Source organism: Aureobasidium melanogenum, assembly GCF_000721775.1.
Source record: "Aureobasidium melanogenum CBS 110374 unplaced genomic scaffold scaffold_13, whole genome shotgun sequence".
In the NCBI taxonomy this organism is placed as follows: Eukaryota; Fungi; Ascomycota; class Dothideomycetes; order Dothideales; family Saccotheciaceae; genus Aureobasidium; species Aureobasidium melanogenum.
Window position 1 is genome coordinate 118,300 of NW_024470065.1, and position 14,983 is coordinate 133,282.

Genomic DNA, 14,983 nt, shown 5'->3' on the forward strand with positions numbered 1-14,983 from the left:
TTTCCTAGCTTGTCGAGACACTTCCCCTCTGGTCGTGCTGTGATCAAATCAGGCCAGGACTGCACTTTGCTATACTAGGAAGAGTACAGCCAGAACTAAAATGTGGTAGAGCGGACGGCGAACACAGGAACAGTAGCTAGAACGAAGCAAGCATAGCAACGAGCTCATGAAATCAAAATTTATGGACACAATCAAAACAGTTAATCGTGTTTGCTGTCTGTAGTCAAATGTGCTGACGAAAACATTCAGATGTGGAGTGTTCTACCATCTCTATGTATGTCTCTTCAATGTTCCCATCACGTTCTCAACATTGTCGTCACAACGTTCGTACCTAATTGTGAACGGGTGTCCTTTCGCAACTCTTTCCCCACACCTTCCACCTTCAAGGACTCTCCTCCTTGCACCCAATCACACACTGCTCGGACATACATCATGGAGGGACCAGACACATTCGTACAGCTACCGCTGACCATCGACCCCAACACCAAAGCCATTTCTTCAACCTCGTCATCGGGTGCACTCGAAGCCGAGTTGAACGCGCTCAATGCACTGCATCGTTCATTCATCCAAGATCTCGAAGGACCTCTAGGCATTCCGCCACCACCCGTTCCCGTCAATCCCAAACGATCAGCACAAATCACCAAGCTCAAGGAAAGCGGCAACGCTTCTTTCAAGAAGGGCGCATACCCCGACGCTGTCCGTATGTACGGCCTCGCTATCGACATGGCTATCAAGCGTCCTGTATGGGAACCCGCCGGTCTTGTGCGTGAAGAGCTCAGTCAGTTATACAACAACCGCGCTCAAGCATACATGGTTCAACAAATGTGGCCCGATGCTGCTCTCGATGCCTTTTGCAGCACCGAGCTCAAGAAAGTCGCCAATACCAAGGGATGGTGGAGACGTACTGTCGCTCTCAAGGAGCAGGGTCGCCTTGATGAGGCTCTAGACGTTGTCAAGGAGGCTGTTGACTTCGAGTCTGCTGGTCCAGACAAGGAGGGTGTAGAAAAACTTGCCGGTCTGATGAAGGAAATTGAGGCCGCTGTGGAGAAGAAAGCACTTGCTTGATTACGCTTACACCAAGGAAGACAACTACAACTACAGTGATCGCTTGTTGGATTATGCATGGCGTTGGGGCGCAGGACAATAGAGGCTAGAAAGCCCTTGCATTTTGAGGTTTATGACGAAGAGGCGAGAATCTGGCGACAACAAGCCTGGCCCAGTCGCTGCGTGGAAAAACACGAGGTACTTATCCTCTCCCCGAACCCTGCGCATATCGACTTTTCCTAGTCTCCCCTGAACCTTGAACGATACCCTGATTTTTCACTCTTGTATACCATTTTCTACAACACTTGTGTCCAACTTCACGAGAGTCAATTCTCATACCACCAAATCTTGCAATAACGATATAGCAATAGCGACACCTCAGCTTGTTCTGCTCTATTAATATGTCATGCCAGCTTTCACCCAGCACAAAGTGCAACCATTGCCCAAACTGGTATGTGTTCGAGAAGAAACATGGCAAGATAAATGGCTTAGCGGCAATGGATATGAGCTGAAGGATTGTCGAAACGATTTACCATAAATTGCCATGATCGTAGATTCATCTTGCATATGATTGAGAGATCGGTTGCATGCTGCAGCCTCGTCTGTCTTTGTACTGCTGAAACCGATGCTCAAAACTCATTCCACGCGAGACGCTTTCTGAAACACGTTTCGAATGAGCTGATGCGAGACATAATCGACATGCAGATCAATCTCGGACCGCATCCCGTACAAGAAGGTTCTGACTTTGTGAGCCTTGTGAACACGATGAGTAGTGTCCTGATTATTCTTACACCCATCCAGATCTGGTTCATATCCCACATCTCAAGGTCCTGACCGCCACGGAAAGGCGAGTCAATCGATCACGCACCACCTCAAATGCAAGAGATGGCTGGCTGGCCAAGCCGGCTGCTGTCGTGTGGCGCTCGGAGTCCCTAGCCAACGGCCGCGTCGATCATCTAGCATGGCTCAGTAAACATAAATGCTGTCCACTCAAGAGCCTCAGATCTGTATTAATATAGTGAGCTGAGACGTACTTACGGTGAGACCATAGTTTTATTACGAATTTTCTGCAAGATCTGCAGCTTGTTCAGTCGCTCAGCCCTAAAACTTGTTTTGCTGTCCACCACCTTCCGCGTAGGAAAAGATCGCATCGCTCAAGTACTTCAACCCACATCCCCTCTTCTTACTTTCTCAGAAGCTCTATACCGTGATACGGGATTTCCTACTCCGCTCAGGCGCCCTCCCTGCCATGTGGATCCCCCAGAATCGTCTTCACAGACTGAAGATCACTGGTCATCTTCTTCAAGCAATCCTCACATTTATCACAGGATGTATGACTTTGGCTATCTTGACAGAGAAGAGAGAACGTGACAGTCGAGTGCAGTGGTGTTTTGCCTTGGTAAGAGTCGACCACATCACTTGTATCCTTGAACCTTCCTAACGCTTCTTAGTGTTTCCTTACAATGCCTGCTTTAATGTATCAAGTCAGTCCATCCAGACTCACCCGTTGCCAAACCACCTCCTAACAGTTCGTAGTGCATAATACCTTGCTGGACAAGGCTATGGCGTCTCGCCAATCCATACATCTTCTTCATGATCGACTCAGTATTCACGATTTTCTGGATCTCGGCATTTGCTTCTATGTGTGCTTGGACGGTGAAGGGAATACGAAAAGGTGCTATTGAAAAAAAGTTGAGCGCGAGTGATGCATCTTGCTCAACCTTTGCTTTTGGATCCGTATCAACATGTAATCTTGCCAAAGCCACGACGGGTCTGGGAGTAGCTTTGAGGTCAGTATATTCCTGGCTATCTTTGAAACGCCTAACTAATGTATTCAGCATTTTCTTCTTGGCTGCAGCAATCATTTCTGGCATCGATGCCTATAAGTTTTGGAAGTCAGGAAATGTGCGGACACAGCCGGATATTTATGGTCAAACGCCTTCTCGCGCTTCTTCGCCAGAGGGCAAGGACGAATGGTCACTGAGTACCGAAGATCTGGGTGCAAAGAGTACCTATGCTTCCGACGCGTATCAAGGCTGGGCCCAAGACCACGAACCTGCTTTCGCGGAGTCAGATACCATGGAGGGACGACATCCTGGCAAACACGTGAGGTGTGAAAGTACGAGGACAATACCCTACGAAAGAGACCTCACGCCTAGTGCCATGAGCCCTACCGCAGAATTACGCTATACAGGTATTTTTCCATCAGCGACAGCAAACTACAGCTTTTCGAGAGAATGAAGACGCTACAACGAAAAACGAATAGCAGCAAGTCAACAGAAGCTCTGAGAGAGTCGTCAGCAGAAAATACAGAATGCTGTTCAACATGTCCAGTCCTGAGCCAGTTAGACTATTATGCAATAAGATATACCCAAGTCTCCATATCACATTTCCTCATCAAATGAGTCCGCTTATCTCTATCCGATGCATGGTGATCGAACAAGTGCAGCGTTGAAAGATACAGTACCTACTAGAGTAGAATGCGTTCAAGGCAGAGTGCGGGGTTGTCTGGAGAGCTTCTGGACTGACATCAGATTCGTTGTCTCCTTGAGAAACAAAACTTTGAGACAACATTCCCAATTCGACATTTCATTACAACAGCATGTCGGCCAAGATCCAAAAGACGCTTGCGCGACAGCAAGAGAAGTAAGATCCTACACGCGCCGCTCACGACAGATAGCTGACAGCAACTTAAGGGTCAAAGAAGGCCAATTCTACGAAGCTCACCAACAGCTGCGCGTCATCGCATCTCGCTACACAAAGTCGAGCGACTGGACCTCTGCAATCGATTTGCTCGCCTCGGGAGCTTCCATGCTCCTCAAGGCTGGACAAGGAGCATCCGGAGGTGACTTGTGCATGTTCCTCATGGACGTCTACGGCAAGGCCGAATTGAAGCCCGACACGACAAACAAGGCACGCCTACTCAGCCTGCTGCGCGAATTTCCTGAAGGAGAGCCTACAAGGAAGAGATTTGCTGGAGAAATTATTGGGTATATATACTGGCCAGTGACCAATGGTTCATCAGGCTGACTAGGCTACAGGTGGTCGTCAAAGTTTGGTGAATATCCTGCTGGAGATCCTGAACTCCACCACGTTATTGGAACACTCTATGCTGAAGGTTCGTCTTCACTCCAGAACATACACATACTGGTTGGCTAACAATCGAGAAGATGGCGAGGCTGTTGAAGCAGAGAAACACCTCACTCTCGGAACCTCAGACTCACCAGCAACTTTCGCATCACTCGAATACGAATGGTACGCATCAGACGAGCCTTCGACTGCTCCTCTCTATGCCGCACGTGTCGTGTTCCCCTACCTGCTAGTTGGCAACCTCCGTGCCGCAAACAAGGCCTTCTTGCTCTTCACATCCAAATTATCGTCATCGAATCCTGGACTTGGTGTGCAAGAAGTTGGATCAGCCTCATCCGATCTGCGCGTTTATCCTAGCCTTCCATTGCTCAATTTCCTTGGCCTTCTCTTGCTGGCTATCGAGAAAGGATCTGCCGATGTTTTCAAACAACTCAAAAGCCACTACGCATCGTACATCAAAGACGCTGGAAATTGGAATGAAGCACTTGCTCAGGTTGGAGAAATGTATTTCGGCATCAAGATTCCTAGCCAGAGCAACCCACTATTTGATATGATGAGTTCGTTCATGGGAGGAGGCGGCTCAGGAAGTCAGAAATCGGCTCCCAGAAGAGTAGAAGCACCAGCACCTGCTCCTACATTGGATTAAGAAATGGTTGTCGTATTGAACGGGTAGCTTGTGCAATAGACATGATAATGTCAAGATTGGCTCTTGGCCCTGGTCGCGACCCAAAAAGTCTCTCGAGCAATCGTCGTGATTGTTGTACACTTAACACTACAAGTAATGACAATCATCATATTATCCGTACTCGAGAAGACGGTTATTCTTATCAATATAATCGGACATAACGGCTTTATCGGGCGCATTGTAAGGCCAAGCTTTTTAACGGTTCCTGAGTGGACCAAGTAATCGTCACTAACAGAAGATCGATGGGATTCTGACGGCAGATTGCAGCTGCTGCCTTCTTCCTTCTCTGTCCATCGGTCGACGTGCCTCTGTATCGCCATCACACGACCTCAATCGAGCACCCATGCGCGACTCGGCCGCATACCAGACGGTGTTGCAGTCTCCAGTCGACTTGCATTATCTGGGCGTTTCGAGCCATCCCAGTCAGCGTCAGCCACTATGCCGCAACGCTGAAGGATGGGGTCCTATTAGCCCTTTTCGCTATGACTTTACGCCCTGCTTCCTCGATGTCTGGGTTGCTTCTGTCTCTGTCTTTGGTCTGATCTTTGGAGCCGGTGCAGTTTACTACCTCTTGAAGAAATGTAGTCCTCAACCCGTCAAGCAAGATTGGCACTTCTATACAAAGATGTCCGTCCTTGTTGCTCTTTGCGTCGCCACCATCCTCCAAGCTGTCTTTCAGGTCATCAACTTTGGCAGTGCCTGGGCGGGCGATTTCCGCTTCTGGACCACCGTCTTGAATCTCGTCTCCATCGCCGTCATCTTCTACATCCAGTACATTGAACATTGGCGCTCCCGTCAGGCCAATGGAGTCGTTCTGGTCTTCTGGCTGTTGCTCCTCATCGCATACGCCGTCAAAATGCGTTCTCTAGTCTCGCAGCAACTATACCGCACCGAACTCCCTTACTTCGTCACCTTCGCCGTTAGTGTCGCCTTGGCTGCTCTCGAGTTCGGTCTCGAGTGGCTTGTCCCCAAACGTCTAAGTGACTACGATGCTCTTGGAGATGAAGATGAATGCCCTATGGAGTATGCCAACATCTTCTCCATTCTGACTTTCGCCTGGATGACTCCCATGATGAAATATGGCTACAAGAATTTCTTGACTCAGGACGAGTTATGGAACCTTCGCAAGAGAGACACAACTGCTGCAACCACTCAGGCCTTCAATGATGCTTGGGAGCAAGAGCTGGAAAAGAAGAAGCCAAGCCTTTGGATTGCCCTGGCTCGAGGCTTTGGTGGTCCATACGTTCGTGGTGCAATGATCAAGACCATCTCTGATGTCCTGGCCTTTGTTCAGCCACAACTTTTGCGTCTTCTCATCTCGTTCGTTGATTCCTATCGCACCGACAACCCTCAGCCTCCTATCCGTGGAGCCGCTATCGCTCTTTCTATGTTTGCTGTATCAGTCTCTCAAACGCTTGCCCTGCATCAGTACTTCCAGAGAGCCTTTGAGACTGGCATGCGTATTCGTTCATCGTTGACCGCCGCAATCTATCACAAGTCAATGCGCCTCTCTAACGAAGGCAGATCATCAAAGTCTACGGGAGATATTGTCAACTACATGGCTGTCGATACCCAGCGTCTGCAAGATCTTGCGCAGTATGGTATGCAGCTGTGGTCTGCACCTTTCCAAATCACACTGTGTATGATCTCGCTCTACCAACTTGTAGGATTGAGCATGTTCGCTGGTGTTGGTGCAATGATTGCAATGATTCCGATCAATGGTGTGATTGCACGTATCTCCAAGAACTTGCAAAAGAAGCAGATGAAAAACAAGGACTCGAGAACGCGTTTAATGACCGAAATCTTGAGCAACATGAAGTCAATCAAGCTCTACGCCTGGACTACTGCCTTTATGAACAAGCTGAACTACATTCGTAACGACCTGGAACTGAACACTCTTCGAAAAATTGGTGCATCCATGGCTCTGGCCAATTTCACCTGGTCAACTACTCCTTTCTTCGTATCTTGTTCGACATTTGCGGTCTTCGTCCTTACTGGCAACAAAGCACTTACAACCGATATTGTATTCCCTGCATTGACACTATTCAACCTCCTCACATTCCCCCTGGCTATCTTGCCCATGGTGATCACTTCCATCATCGAAGCAAGTGTCGCTGTCAACCGTCTGACAGACTTCTTTGTCGCACCCGAGTTGCAACGTGACGCTGTGCTCAAGTATGAGGCGGTTAGTGAACGCGGAGAGGAAGCCGTTCGCATCAGGGATGCAACATTCACTTGGAACAGCAATGATTCTCGCAATGCTCTTGAGAACATCTCCTTCTCTGCCCACAAGGGTGAGCTTTCTTGTGTTGTTGGTCGTGTTGGTGCCGGAAAGTCTTCCTTCCTACAAACCCTCCTGGGCGATCTCTACAAAATCAAGGGTGAGGTTGTTTTGCGTGGAAAGGTGGCTTACGTTGCTCAATCTCCGTGGGTCATGAATGCCAGCGTTAGGGAAAACATTGTTTTCGGTTATCGTTGGGATCCCCAATTTTATGAAAAGACTGTTCATGCTTGCGCTTTGAAGGAAGATTTCGCATCGTTGCCAGATGGCGATCAAACCGAGGTTGGCGAGCGTGGCATTTCCTTGTCTGGTGGGCAGAAGGCTCGTCTGACACTAGCCCGAGCTGTCTATGCTAGAGCAGATGTTTACCTTCTTGACGATGTTCTGTCGGCTGTTGATCAGCATGTTGGAAGACATTTGATTGACAATGTCCTTGGTCCCAATGGTCTTCTCAGTGGAAGAACGAGAATTTTGGCTACAAACTCTCTACCCGTCTTGATGGAGGCCAACTATATCGTTCTCCTACGTGAAGGTCGCATCTTGGAACGTGGTACTTACGAACAACTCATGGCTATGAAGGGAGAGATTTCTCAACTCATCAAGACTGCTAGCAACGAAGAATCTCAAAGCGAATCTCAGAGCGAGACACCAGACAGCGATGACTCGGCCACTGTCTTTGAAACCGATCCCAATTCCGCACAGGGCGAACTTGAGACCACGCAGGCTGAAGAAGGCGAGACTCAACTTGCTCCCATCAACACTGGTGGCGGTCGCCCAGCTCGCAGAGCAAGCGGTGTTTCCTTACGTCGTGCAAGTACTGCAAGCTTTGCTGGGCCTCGGGGTAAGCTCACGGACGAGGAAGGTACTGCCGGTCTCAAAAGCAAGCAGAATAAAGAATTCTCTGAGCAGGGTAAGGTCAAGTGGTCTGTCTATTCGGAATATGCCAAGACTAGTAACCTGGTTGCTGTCGCCATTTACCTCATCACCCTGGTCGGAGCTCAGACCGCTCAGATTGGTAAGTTTGTTCCAGGTATTGTCAAAAACGCCTATCTAACCATATCAACAGGTGGCAGTGTTTGGCTCAAGAATTGGTCCGAGATCAACGGCAGATATGGCGGTAATCCTCATGTAGGAAAGTACATCGGCATTTACTTTGCCTTTGGTATTGGTTCCGCTGCCCTGGTCGTTGTACAGACCCTCATCTTGTGGATCTTCTGCTCAATCGAGGTGAGTGTGCATAAGACTTGCATGCCGGGCCATCGCGCTAATTTTTTCATCTCCTGCAGGCCTCGCGTAAACTTCACGAACGAATGGCCTATGCTATCTTCAGATCACCTATGACCTTCTTTGAAACTACCCCCGCCGGACGCATTCTTAACCGCTTTTCAAGGTGAGTGGCTTCTTTTCGTCCCTGCATCTCTTCAATGTTGTGCTACGTTCGAGTACCGGACATGTCACAATGGCGCACGTGCACTTTCCAATCACCGGGTTCAATACTGACTATTGCTCTCCGCAGTGACATTTACCGTATCGATGAGGTCTTGGCGTAAGTGTTTACATGTGTCAGATTCTGTTGGACTGGTGAGCTGACCTGATTCGTTAGTCGTACTTTCAACATGCTCTTTGTCAACTCGGCACGAGGTATGTGGTGTCTCGATGCTAATGCAAGCAACATGCGTATATTGACTGCCTGTTCTAGCTCTCTTCACTCTGGTCGTCATCTCAACGTCGACACCAGCCTTCATCGCACTGATTGTGCCATTGGGTGGTGTCTACCTCTATATCCAAAGGTACTACCTCAGAACTTCACGTGAACTCAAGCGTCTGGACAGTATCAGCCGCAGTCCTGTATATGCTCATTTCCAGGAATCTCTGAGTGGTATCAGCACCATTCGCGCTTACCAGCAAAGCAAGCGCTTCGCCATGGAGAACGAATGGCGTGTTGATGCAAATCTCAGAGCATACTTCCCATCCATCAATGCCAACCGCTGGTTGGCAGTTCGACTTGAATTCATCGGCTCTGTCATCATCCTTGCTGCCGCTGGTTTCGCCATCATCTCTGTTTCAACTGGAAGCAATCTATCTGCCGGCATTGTCGGTCTAGCCATGTCCTATGCCTTGCAGATCACCCAATCACTCAACTGGATTGTGCGTCAAACAGTAGAGGTGGAAACCAACATTGTTTCGGTTGAGCGCGTCTTGGAGTACGCACGTCTCCCCAGTGAAGCTCCTGAGATTATCTCAAAGCACAGACCGCCAGTGAGCTGGCCTTCCAAGGGCGCAGTCTCTTTCAACAACTACAGCACCAGATATCGCGAGGGGCTGGACTTGGTTCTGAAAAATGTCAACCTCAGCATCAAGTCGCACGAAAAGATTGGTGTTGTGGGCCGAACAGGTGCCGGCAAGAGTTCCTTGACACTCGCCCTGTTCCGCATCATAGAGCCTACTGAAGGTGATATAACCATAGATGATTTGAGCACTAGCTCCATTGGATTGTTGGATCTGAGAAGAAGGCTTGCTATTATTCCACAAGATGCTGCTCTCTTTGAGGGCACTATTCGCGACAATTTGGATCCAGGGCATGTTCATGACGACACTGAACTCTGGAGCGCTCTAGGTATGTTTGTAGTCCGTGCCTTGCTGTTCAAATCACTGATAAACTGGTCAGATCATGCGCGCCTGAGGGATCATGTGTCAAGCATGTCTGGAGGACTTGACGCCCAGGTTCATGAAGGTGGTTCTAATCTGAGTCAAGGTCAGCGTCAACTGGTATCTTTGGCGCGTGCATTGTTAACGCCGAGCAACATCTTGGTGCTTGATGAAGCAACCGTAAGTCTTGTGTCAATTTAATCGCCGATGTTTCAACCCGCTAATATGTTTCATTCCAGGCCGCTGTTGATGTGGAGACGGATGCATTGCTGCAAACCACTCTCAGAAGCAACATGTTCAAAGATCGGACGATCATTACAATCGCCCACCGCATCAACACAATTCTTGACAGTGACCGCATTGTGGTACTTGACCACGGGCGTGTGGCCGAATTCGATACGCCTTCCGAACTGGTAAAGAAGAAGGGTCTGTTCTACGAGTTGGTGCGGGAGGCTGGTCTTCTTGGAAGCGTCGACATCAGCATTGCAGCAGAATAGTTGGTAGACTTGCATAGATCTGTTGTACACATACAACGATAATTACCCCATGCAGGGAGAAAATTGACAGCTGCTATGTGTCAATCATGTTAATCGCCTGGTGACCGTCTATGCACAACCCTTTTGAAAGCGCATGTCCGTCCTTATGTTATCATTGTTGGGGCATTGTTTCTACAGACGCCTCTCTGCTTGGAGCCATATTAAATGCACCGGACCCGCTGCAAGGAAGTGATACACGGGTGGCTTCCGAGATGCGTGCGGGTCAGATCTCGCAAGGGTACGACATCAGAGGACGGTTGTGGCCCGACCCGCTGAGCTTGAACTAGGCCAAGTGACAGGCATTATGAAACAAATGCTCTCAGAGATTCATGAACTGTTCAGGCTATGGTTTCTTCGACAGATGTAAACGATAGATCTCTCAAGTATGGCCGGGATTTGCATTGTTAGCCTTTCCCAATACAGTATGGTTCTGGTGGAGTATGCATGCCGGGGGCTGTGCGGCTTATGGAGCATCTGTCCAGGGTCCCTGATGGAATTCAACCGGCGCATCTTCATGCTGTCCCCCCGTGTAACACAAAATTCAAGCAAACATCGTCAAGCCCGGATTTGCCTGCTGTCTCTCAACGACAGATTCAGGCCTGCGCCAGATCCAGGCGGGGAAGATGTTTCCACCCGGAACTTGGTCTGCAGATCGGGACTGACGGTTTTGATGGCCAAGCCTGCATGCTCTTCGCATCGATCAGAAAGGTCAAGCGATTCGCGAGGCGTTTTTCCCAATCTACGAGCTACGCGCAGAAATTATCGAGCGTCGACCCAGCAAGGCAATGCATTTGCATCTTGCTATCTAGCGAAGAAGCGGCGGCATCCAGGGTAGTCTTTGATATCTGAACCGGAACCGATTTGGTGGAAATGGGATCTGTCGTATTGCTGCTTGTTCTTGATAAATCTATTAAGTCCTCTGGAGCCGCACTCTGGAAGGATCTTTTGAAACCCTGTTCCATCTTTCGTCGTCTTTTTTCTTCTCCTGTGTTTTTTCCTGCTTCCTTCTCGAATCATTCCTTCCCGTCGGCAAACAAGGCAAGTGACAGCTGTTGTTGTAGCGCCGCGTGAAGACACACCACCGAGGTCAGCTTTTGACTTGCCTGAACCCCGCACCCAATCGTGACATTCTCAGCCTATCATTCGGGTTAGTCGACACTGTTTCCTTGTGCATCCGTTCTTTACCTGTCGCGTCAATCTAACCCACCATTGCCTGGTGGCGTTGACGAGCCTCGGGGTGTCCGTCTTCTTCCCAAAAGGAGCTCCTCCTGTCTCACGTCCTTGTTTTGCAAGTTCTCGTCACATTTTGGTCTCCTTATCATCGATTCGGTTTCAAACAGAAGCGCTCATTCTCCATTTGCCCCCCTCTGACTGATCAGTTGTAGTCGAACAAAGCTCAGGCACGATACGCGCTAGAAAAAGCCAAAACACCTGGCAGTTTTGGCCGCACGAGGGTGAGCTTAATCCGTTCCCGAGATCATCGTCCCGCTAACGTCCGTTTTGACTTTTTGTTAGTTGTGGAGAAAACTGATCAGTCCCTTGCATCTTTACAAGGGTAACCCTCTATGCTATAAAAGGTCTTTGTAATTCAGACATGGTTTCAAGCTCTCAGCCTGCCAATAGGTTCGGGAGCCATGCTGGAGTTGGTAAGCAGCCAGGCAAACCTTCAGCTTCTAGCGCTTCTGTAAGCACCTCTCATATGTTTTATGTTTCATGCCTCTGACTGTCCCAGTACCGCCCCATAACATCATCGCGAGAACAAGCACTTACACTGAATCGGTCAAGAAACGTCGCGCTGGATCGTGATGATTCTTCGGCGGTGAGTAAAAAGAAGTATGTCGCAAATAGACTGGATAGCTTGCCTCCTCATGTCCTGGACCGCTTTTACCAAGTCTGTATCAACGAAGATGTTTCGCAGATCAAGGTCTCTGAGACGGCGCTAGATCCTCGAGCAGCCAGTAAGTCCATATCTTGTACTTACAAGAGTATGTATGTCTGATGAAGAAACAGGAATCCTGCAAATCGAGGAAGAGCCAGTATCGCAGCATGCTAATCCGCAACAAAAAGCATCAAAGCGTAAGGCAGCTGCTTCCACGGATTCTTCTGATGACGAGAATGAGGAAAGCTGGTCGAATCATGGCAACATGCAAATCACGTTGCATATTGCCAATGAGGATGAAGTGGTTCACTTCTTGAAAATGCGTTTCACCCAGATCCAGCAACTTGCAACCAAAGTCATCGCCAAAGCATGGATCAAAGCAATATGTCCAAAGAAGCAAGCAAACTTCCCCTATGTCGACAGCAACCCAAGACCGGATCAAAGTCAGAAACGCCGTCGTCCACGTCACGATGGTGCTCCAAGAATACCGCTATTCTGGCCCGATGTTGAATTGTGTCGACACAAAGAGCCTGATCATACTAGAAAGACTGGTATGTTCATCCAAATGACGGCATGACACAGGTGAACTGATTTATACAGAACGAACCTACCTCTTGGTCCATCTGCTTAGGCTGCACTGGACCGAGCAAGATTGGCTCGCCTCAAATGGCACTGGCTCAGAAGTCCCTCAAAAGATCAAAGATCGCAACTGGGTTGGATTTTTGAGAGACGCCTTTCCAGTCAACAAGCTTGAAGAAGTGCAAGGCAGTAACCCAGATAAAGCGGCCATGCGAAGGAGATACTTGAACCAGATCTACAAGGTTGCTGAAGACGAGCAAATGATGCGCCACAGAATGGGTATGTTGACGCGCTCTTTCCACTCAGACTCCTCATATCTGACAATGTCATAGGTCCAGCGAACCAGAAACGGAGCTACACTGCTGGCGCTGGTTGGATTCCAGCAGGTACTCAAGCTGCGGCATCTACAAGTCAGAGTGACCGCCAAGATAGCGAAGACGAAGAAGACTCGCCTGTCCTCAATTCGTCCACGATGGCGCGCACAGAGTCTCATTCAGAGGATTATGCAATGTCATCCAAATCCGAGGAGCAAGCAGATAACTCCGAATCAGCATCCTCATACTCCGGGGTCGAGCTCATCAAGGAGGCCAAGGTCGAGCAGGTGCCGTTCAGTGGATTCTTACCGGCAGACGAAGTCGCAGTGGCCGGCCCTAGTCATGGTTCAGACTTGAAATTCGACCCTGCAGATGAGCCTATGACGATTCCGCTTGGGTCAGTGCCGCCCAGTGAGGACATGGACTACTATGAACCATCATGGGGTAGCAGCACAACGATGGTTCAAAGACCACCAGAGGCATATCAGCAGCCTCAGTATGCCGGTGCTCCCACTCCTTGGTATGAAGGTGCGTCCATGAGTCATGCGCAAGGCCAAATGCCTACTGTCAGCAATCAACCTTGGAACGACTACCGTCATGGATTCGGGCCGTATCAACCAGCGACACTCTCTGACAGAGTGATGAATGAAGCAGTACCTCAAAATGCTGGGTTTGTGAACATACACCAGATGGCCATGTCGGCGCCTTTTGTACAGCCGATGGTGACAGCAGCCGATGAAGGGCAGCATGTTATGTACCAAGGGCCCAGGATGCATTACGGCCATGATGCTTTCGAGCAGCACAGTCAACCTGGATACATGGGTACACAGCACCCAGAGATGTACTCGAGATGGTCCTGAACGAGAGCAAGAGTCAGCATTTGAATGAAGAGAAGAACGGCAACGATGATGACAAGCACGACAGCAACGAGACTGACGACATTGATGAAATTGCATATGGCTCGGCGAATGAACCAGACACGCAGAGACCTCCTGAAGATGGTAATTGCTTGCACAGCTAATGGTGTTTGTTTAATGTCGTTGTTTCTTTATGGTAAAGACGGGTTTCTTTGGGTTCTGAACATAGTTGATGAGTAGTGTTAACGTTGATAACGATATGTGTTTGGAAAATTGAAAATGGCAGACAATAGCAGATAGCAGATTAATGGAACAAGTGCATCCTTAATGGAAGTTGACTTGTGAACGAGGAAGTCGCGAAGATGGCGCACGCGAAGGCTTGGCGAAATGACAAGTCGGCCAGGTTGTGATGAACTGATTTTATAACTTTGTGCGTCGTCTCATGGAAGCCGCGTTAGCAAATCTAAGACAGGGCTAGTATCGTGTCTTTGATAAAAATATAAAATAAGTATATTGGAATAATATCTATTCTACTTTTTTTGGTGGTTGTGTTGTGTCTTACCTAGTTTTTCTCCTTTTTATTTTTTCCCAATATCAAGTAATCGAGGTCGTAAAGTCCAGAGCATTCATGAGATATGGGAGTGTTGTTCGTTTCCATCCGGAACTTAATAACCCTAGCACTGGCACTTGATGATTTGATTTGTGCATGTTCTATTGGAAAATCAGCTAACCTAACTCTGACCTTTGCGCTGTGATTCAATTTCATACTGCACGCGAGATTCCAAGCCAAATCACGAGCGAGCCGTATGTGAGGTGAACCCGACCCCATGTCGAGAGCGAGTACAATATGTGTATACGGATACTGCTTGAGTGTGCGGACTACTGGACTGAAAGTACAGCTTGGGAAGGGTATGCTGCATGTCTTCGATGTTGATGTCTGCATCGATCATCTTGCGTACGTCCTTGTCCATCTGTGCAGTCATATTGTCCACTTTTGCCTGTGGCTCCATCCCTTGTACATGCTGTTGGTGGCCTTGCTATACTTTGGGAGGCTGTGCTAGTTGGCGCG

General features: G+C 48.8%; 6 protein-coding genes across 6 annotated transcripts; all 6 read left to right on the top strand.

Moving 5' to 3' along the window:
* Window positions 1-432: 432 nt before the first annotated feature.
* On the top strand, window positions 433-1,065 carry M437DRAFT_50724 (tetratricopeptide; the record flags this gene model as incomplete). Its single annotated transcript, XM_041022065.1, has 1 exon — window positions 433-1,065. One exon carries the CDS (start codon window positions 433-435, stop codon window positions 1,063-1,065), a length of 633 nt encoding a protein of 210 aa, XP_040878843.1.
* Window positions 1,066-2,284: 1,219 nt separating this feature from the next.
* On the top strand, window positions 2,285-3,285 carry M437DRAFT_50911 (uncharacterized protein; the record flags this gene model as incomplete). Its single annotated transcript, XM_041022095.1, has 4 exons — window positions 2,285-2,443; window positions 2,496-2,528; window positions 2,581-2,834; window positions 2,883-3,285. Coding segments are annotated over 4 exons (849 nt in total), but the record flags the coding sequence as incomplete, so codon positions are not given.
* Window positions 3,286-3,646: 361 nt separating this feature from the next.
* Window positions 3,647-4,780, top strand: M437DRAFT_50585 (DUF410-domain-containing protein; the record flags this gene model as incomplete). The annotated part of the gene is made up of 4 exons (XM_041022033.1): window positions 3,647-3,690; window positions 3,741-4,034; window positions 4,086-4,162; window positions 4,212-4,780. The coding sequence occupies 4 exons, from the start codon at window positions 3,647-3,649 to the stop codon at window positions 4,778-4,780; spliced, it is 984 nt and encodes a 327-aa protein (XP_040878845.1).
* A 382-nt stretch (window positions 4,781-5,162) lies between these two features.
* Window positions 5,163-10,246, top strand: M437DRAFT_50521 (ATP-binding cassette glutathione S-conjugate transporter; the record flags this gene model as incomplete). The annotated part of the gene is made up of 8 exons (XM_041022021.1): window positions 5,163-8,115; window positions 8,167-8,327; window positions 8,387-8,490; window positions 8,617-8,646; window positions 8,704-8,741; window positions 8,800-9,717; window positions 9,769-9,929; window positions 9,989-10,246. 8 exons carry the CDS (start codon window positions 5,163-5,165, stop codon window positions 10,244-10,246), a joined length of 4,623 nt encoding a protein of 1,540 aa, XP_040878846.1.
* A 1,633-nt stretch (window positions 10,247-11,879) lies between these two features.
* M437DRAFT_76000 (uncharacterized protein) lies at window positions 11,880-12,741 on the top strand (the record flags this gene model as incomplete). The annotated part of the gene is made up of 3 exons (XM_041026530.1): window positions 11,880-11,969; window positions 12,018-12,243; window positions 12,296-12,741. The coding sequence occupies 3 exons, from the start codon at window positions 11,880-11,882 to the stop codon at window positions 12,739-12,741; spliced, it is 762 nt and encodes a 253-aa protein (XP_040878847.1).
* A 211-nt stretch (window positions 12,742-12,952) lies between these two features.
* M437DRAFT_50778 (uncharacterized protein) lies at window positions 12,953-13,917 on the top strand (the record flags this gene model as incomplete). The annotated part of the gene is made up of 2 exons (XM_041022077.1): window positions 12,953-13,022; window positions 13,076-13,917. 2 exons carry the CDS (start codon window positions 12,953-12,955, stop codon window positions 13,915-13,917), a joined length of 912 nt encoding a protein of 303 aa, XP_040878848.1.
* Between the last annotated feature and the right edge of the window lie 1,066 nt (window positions 13,918-14,983).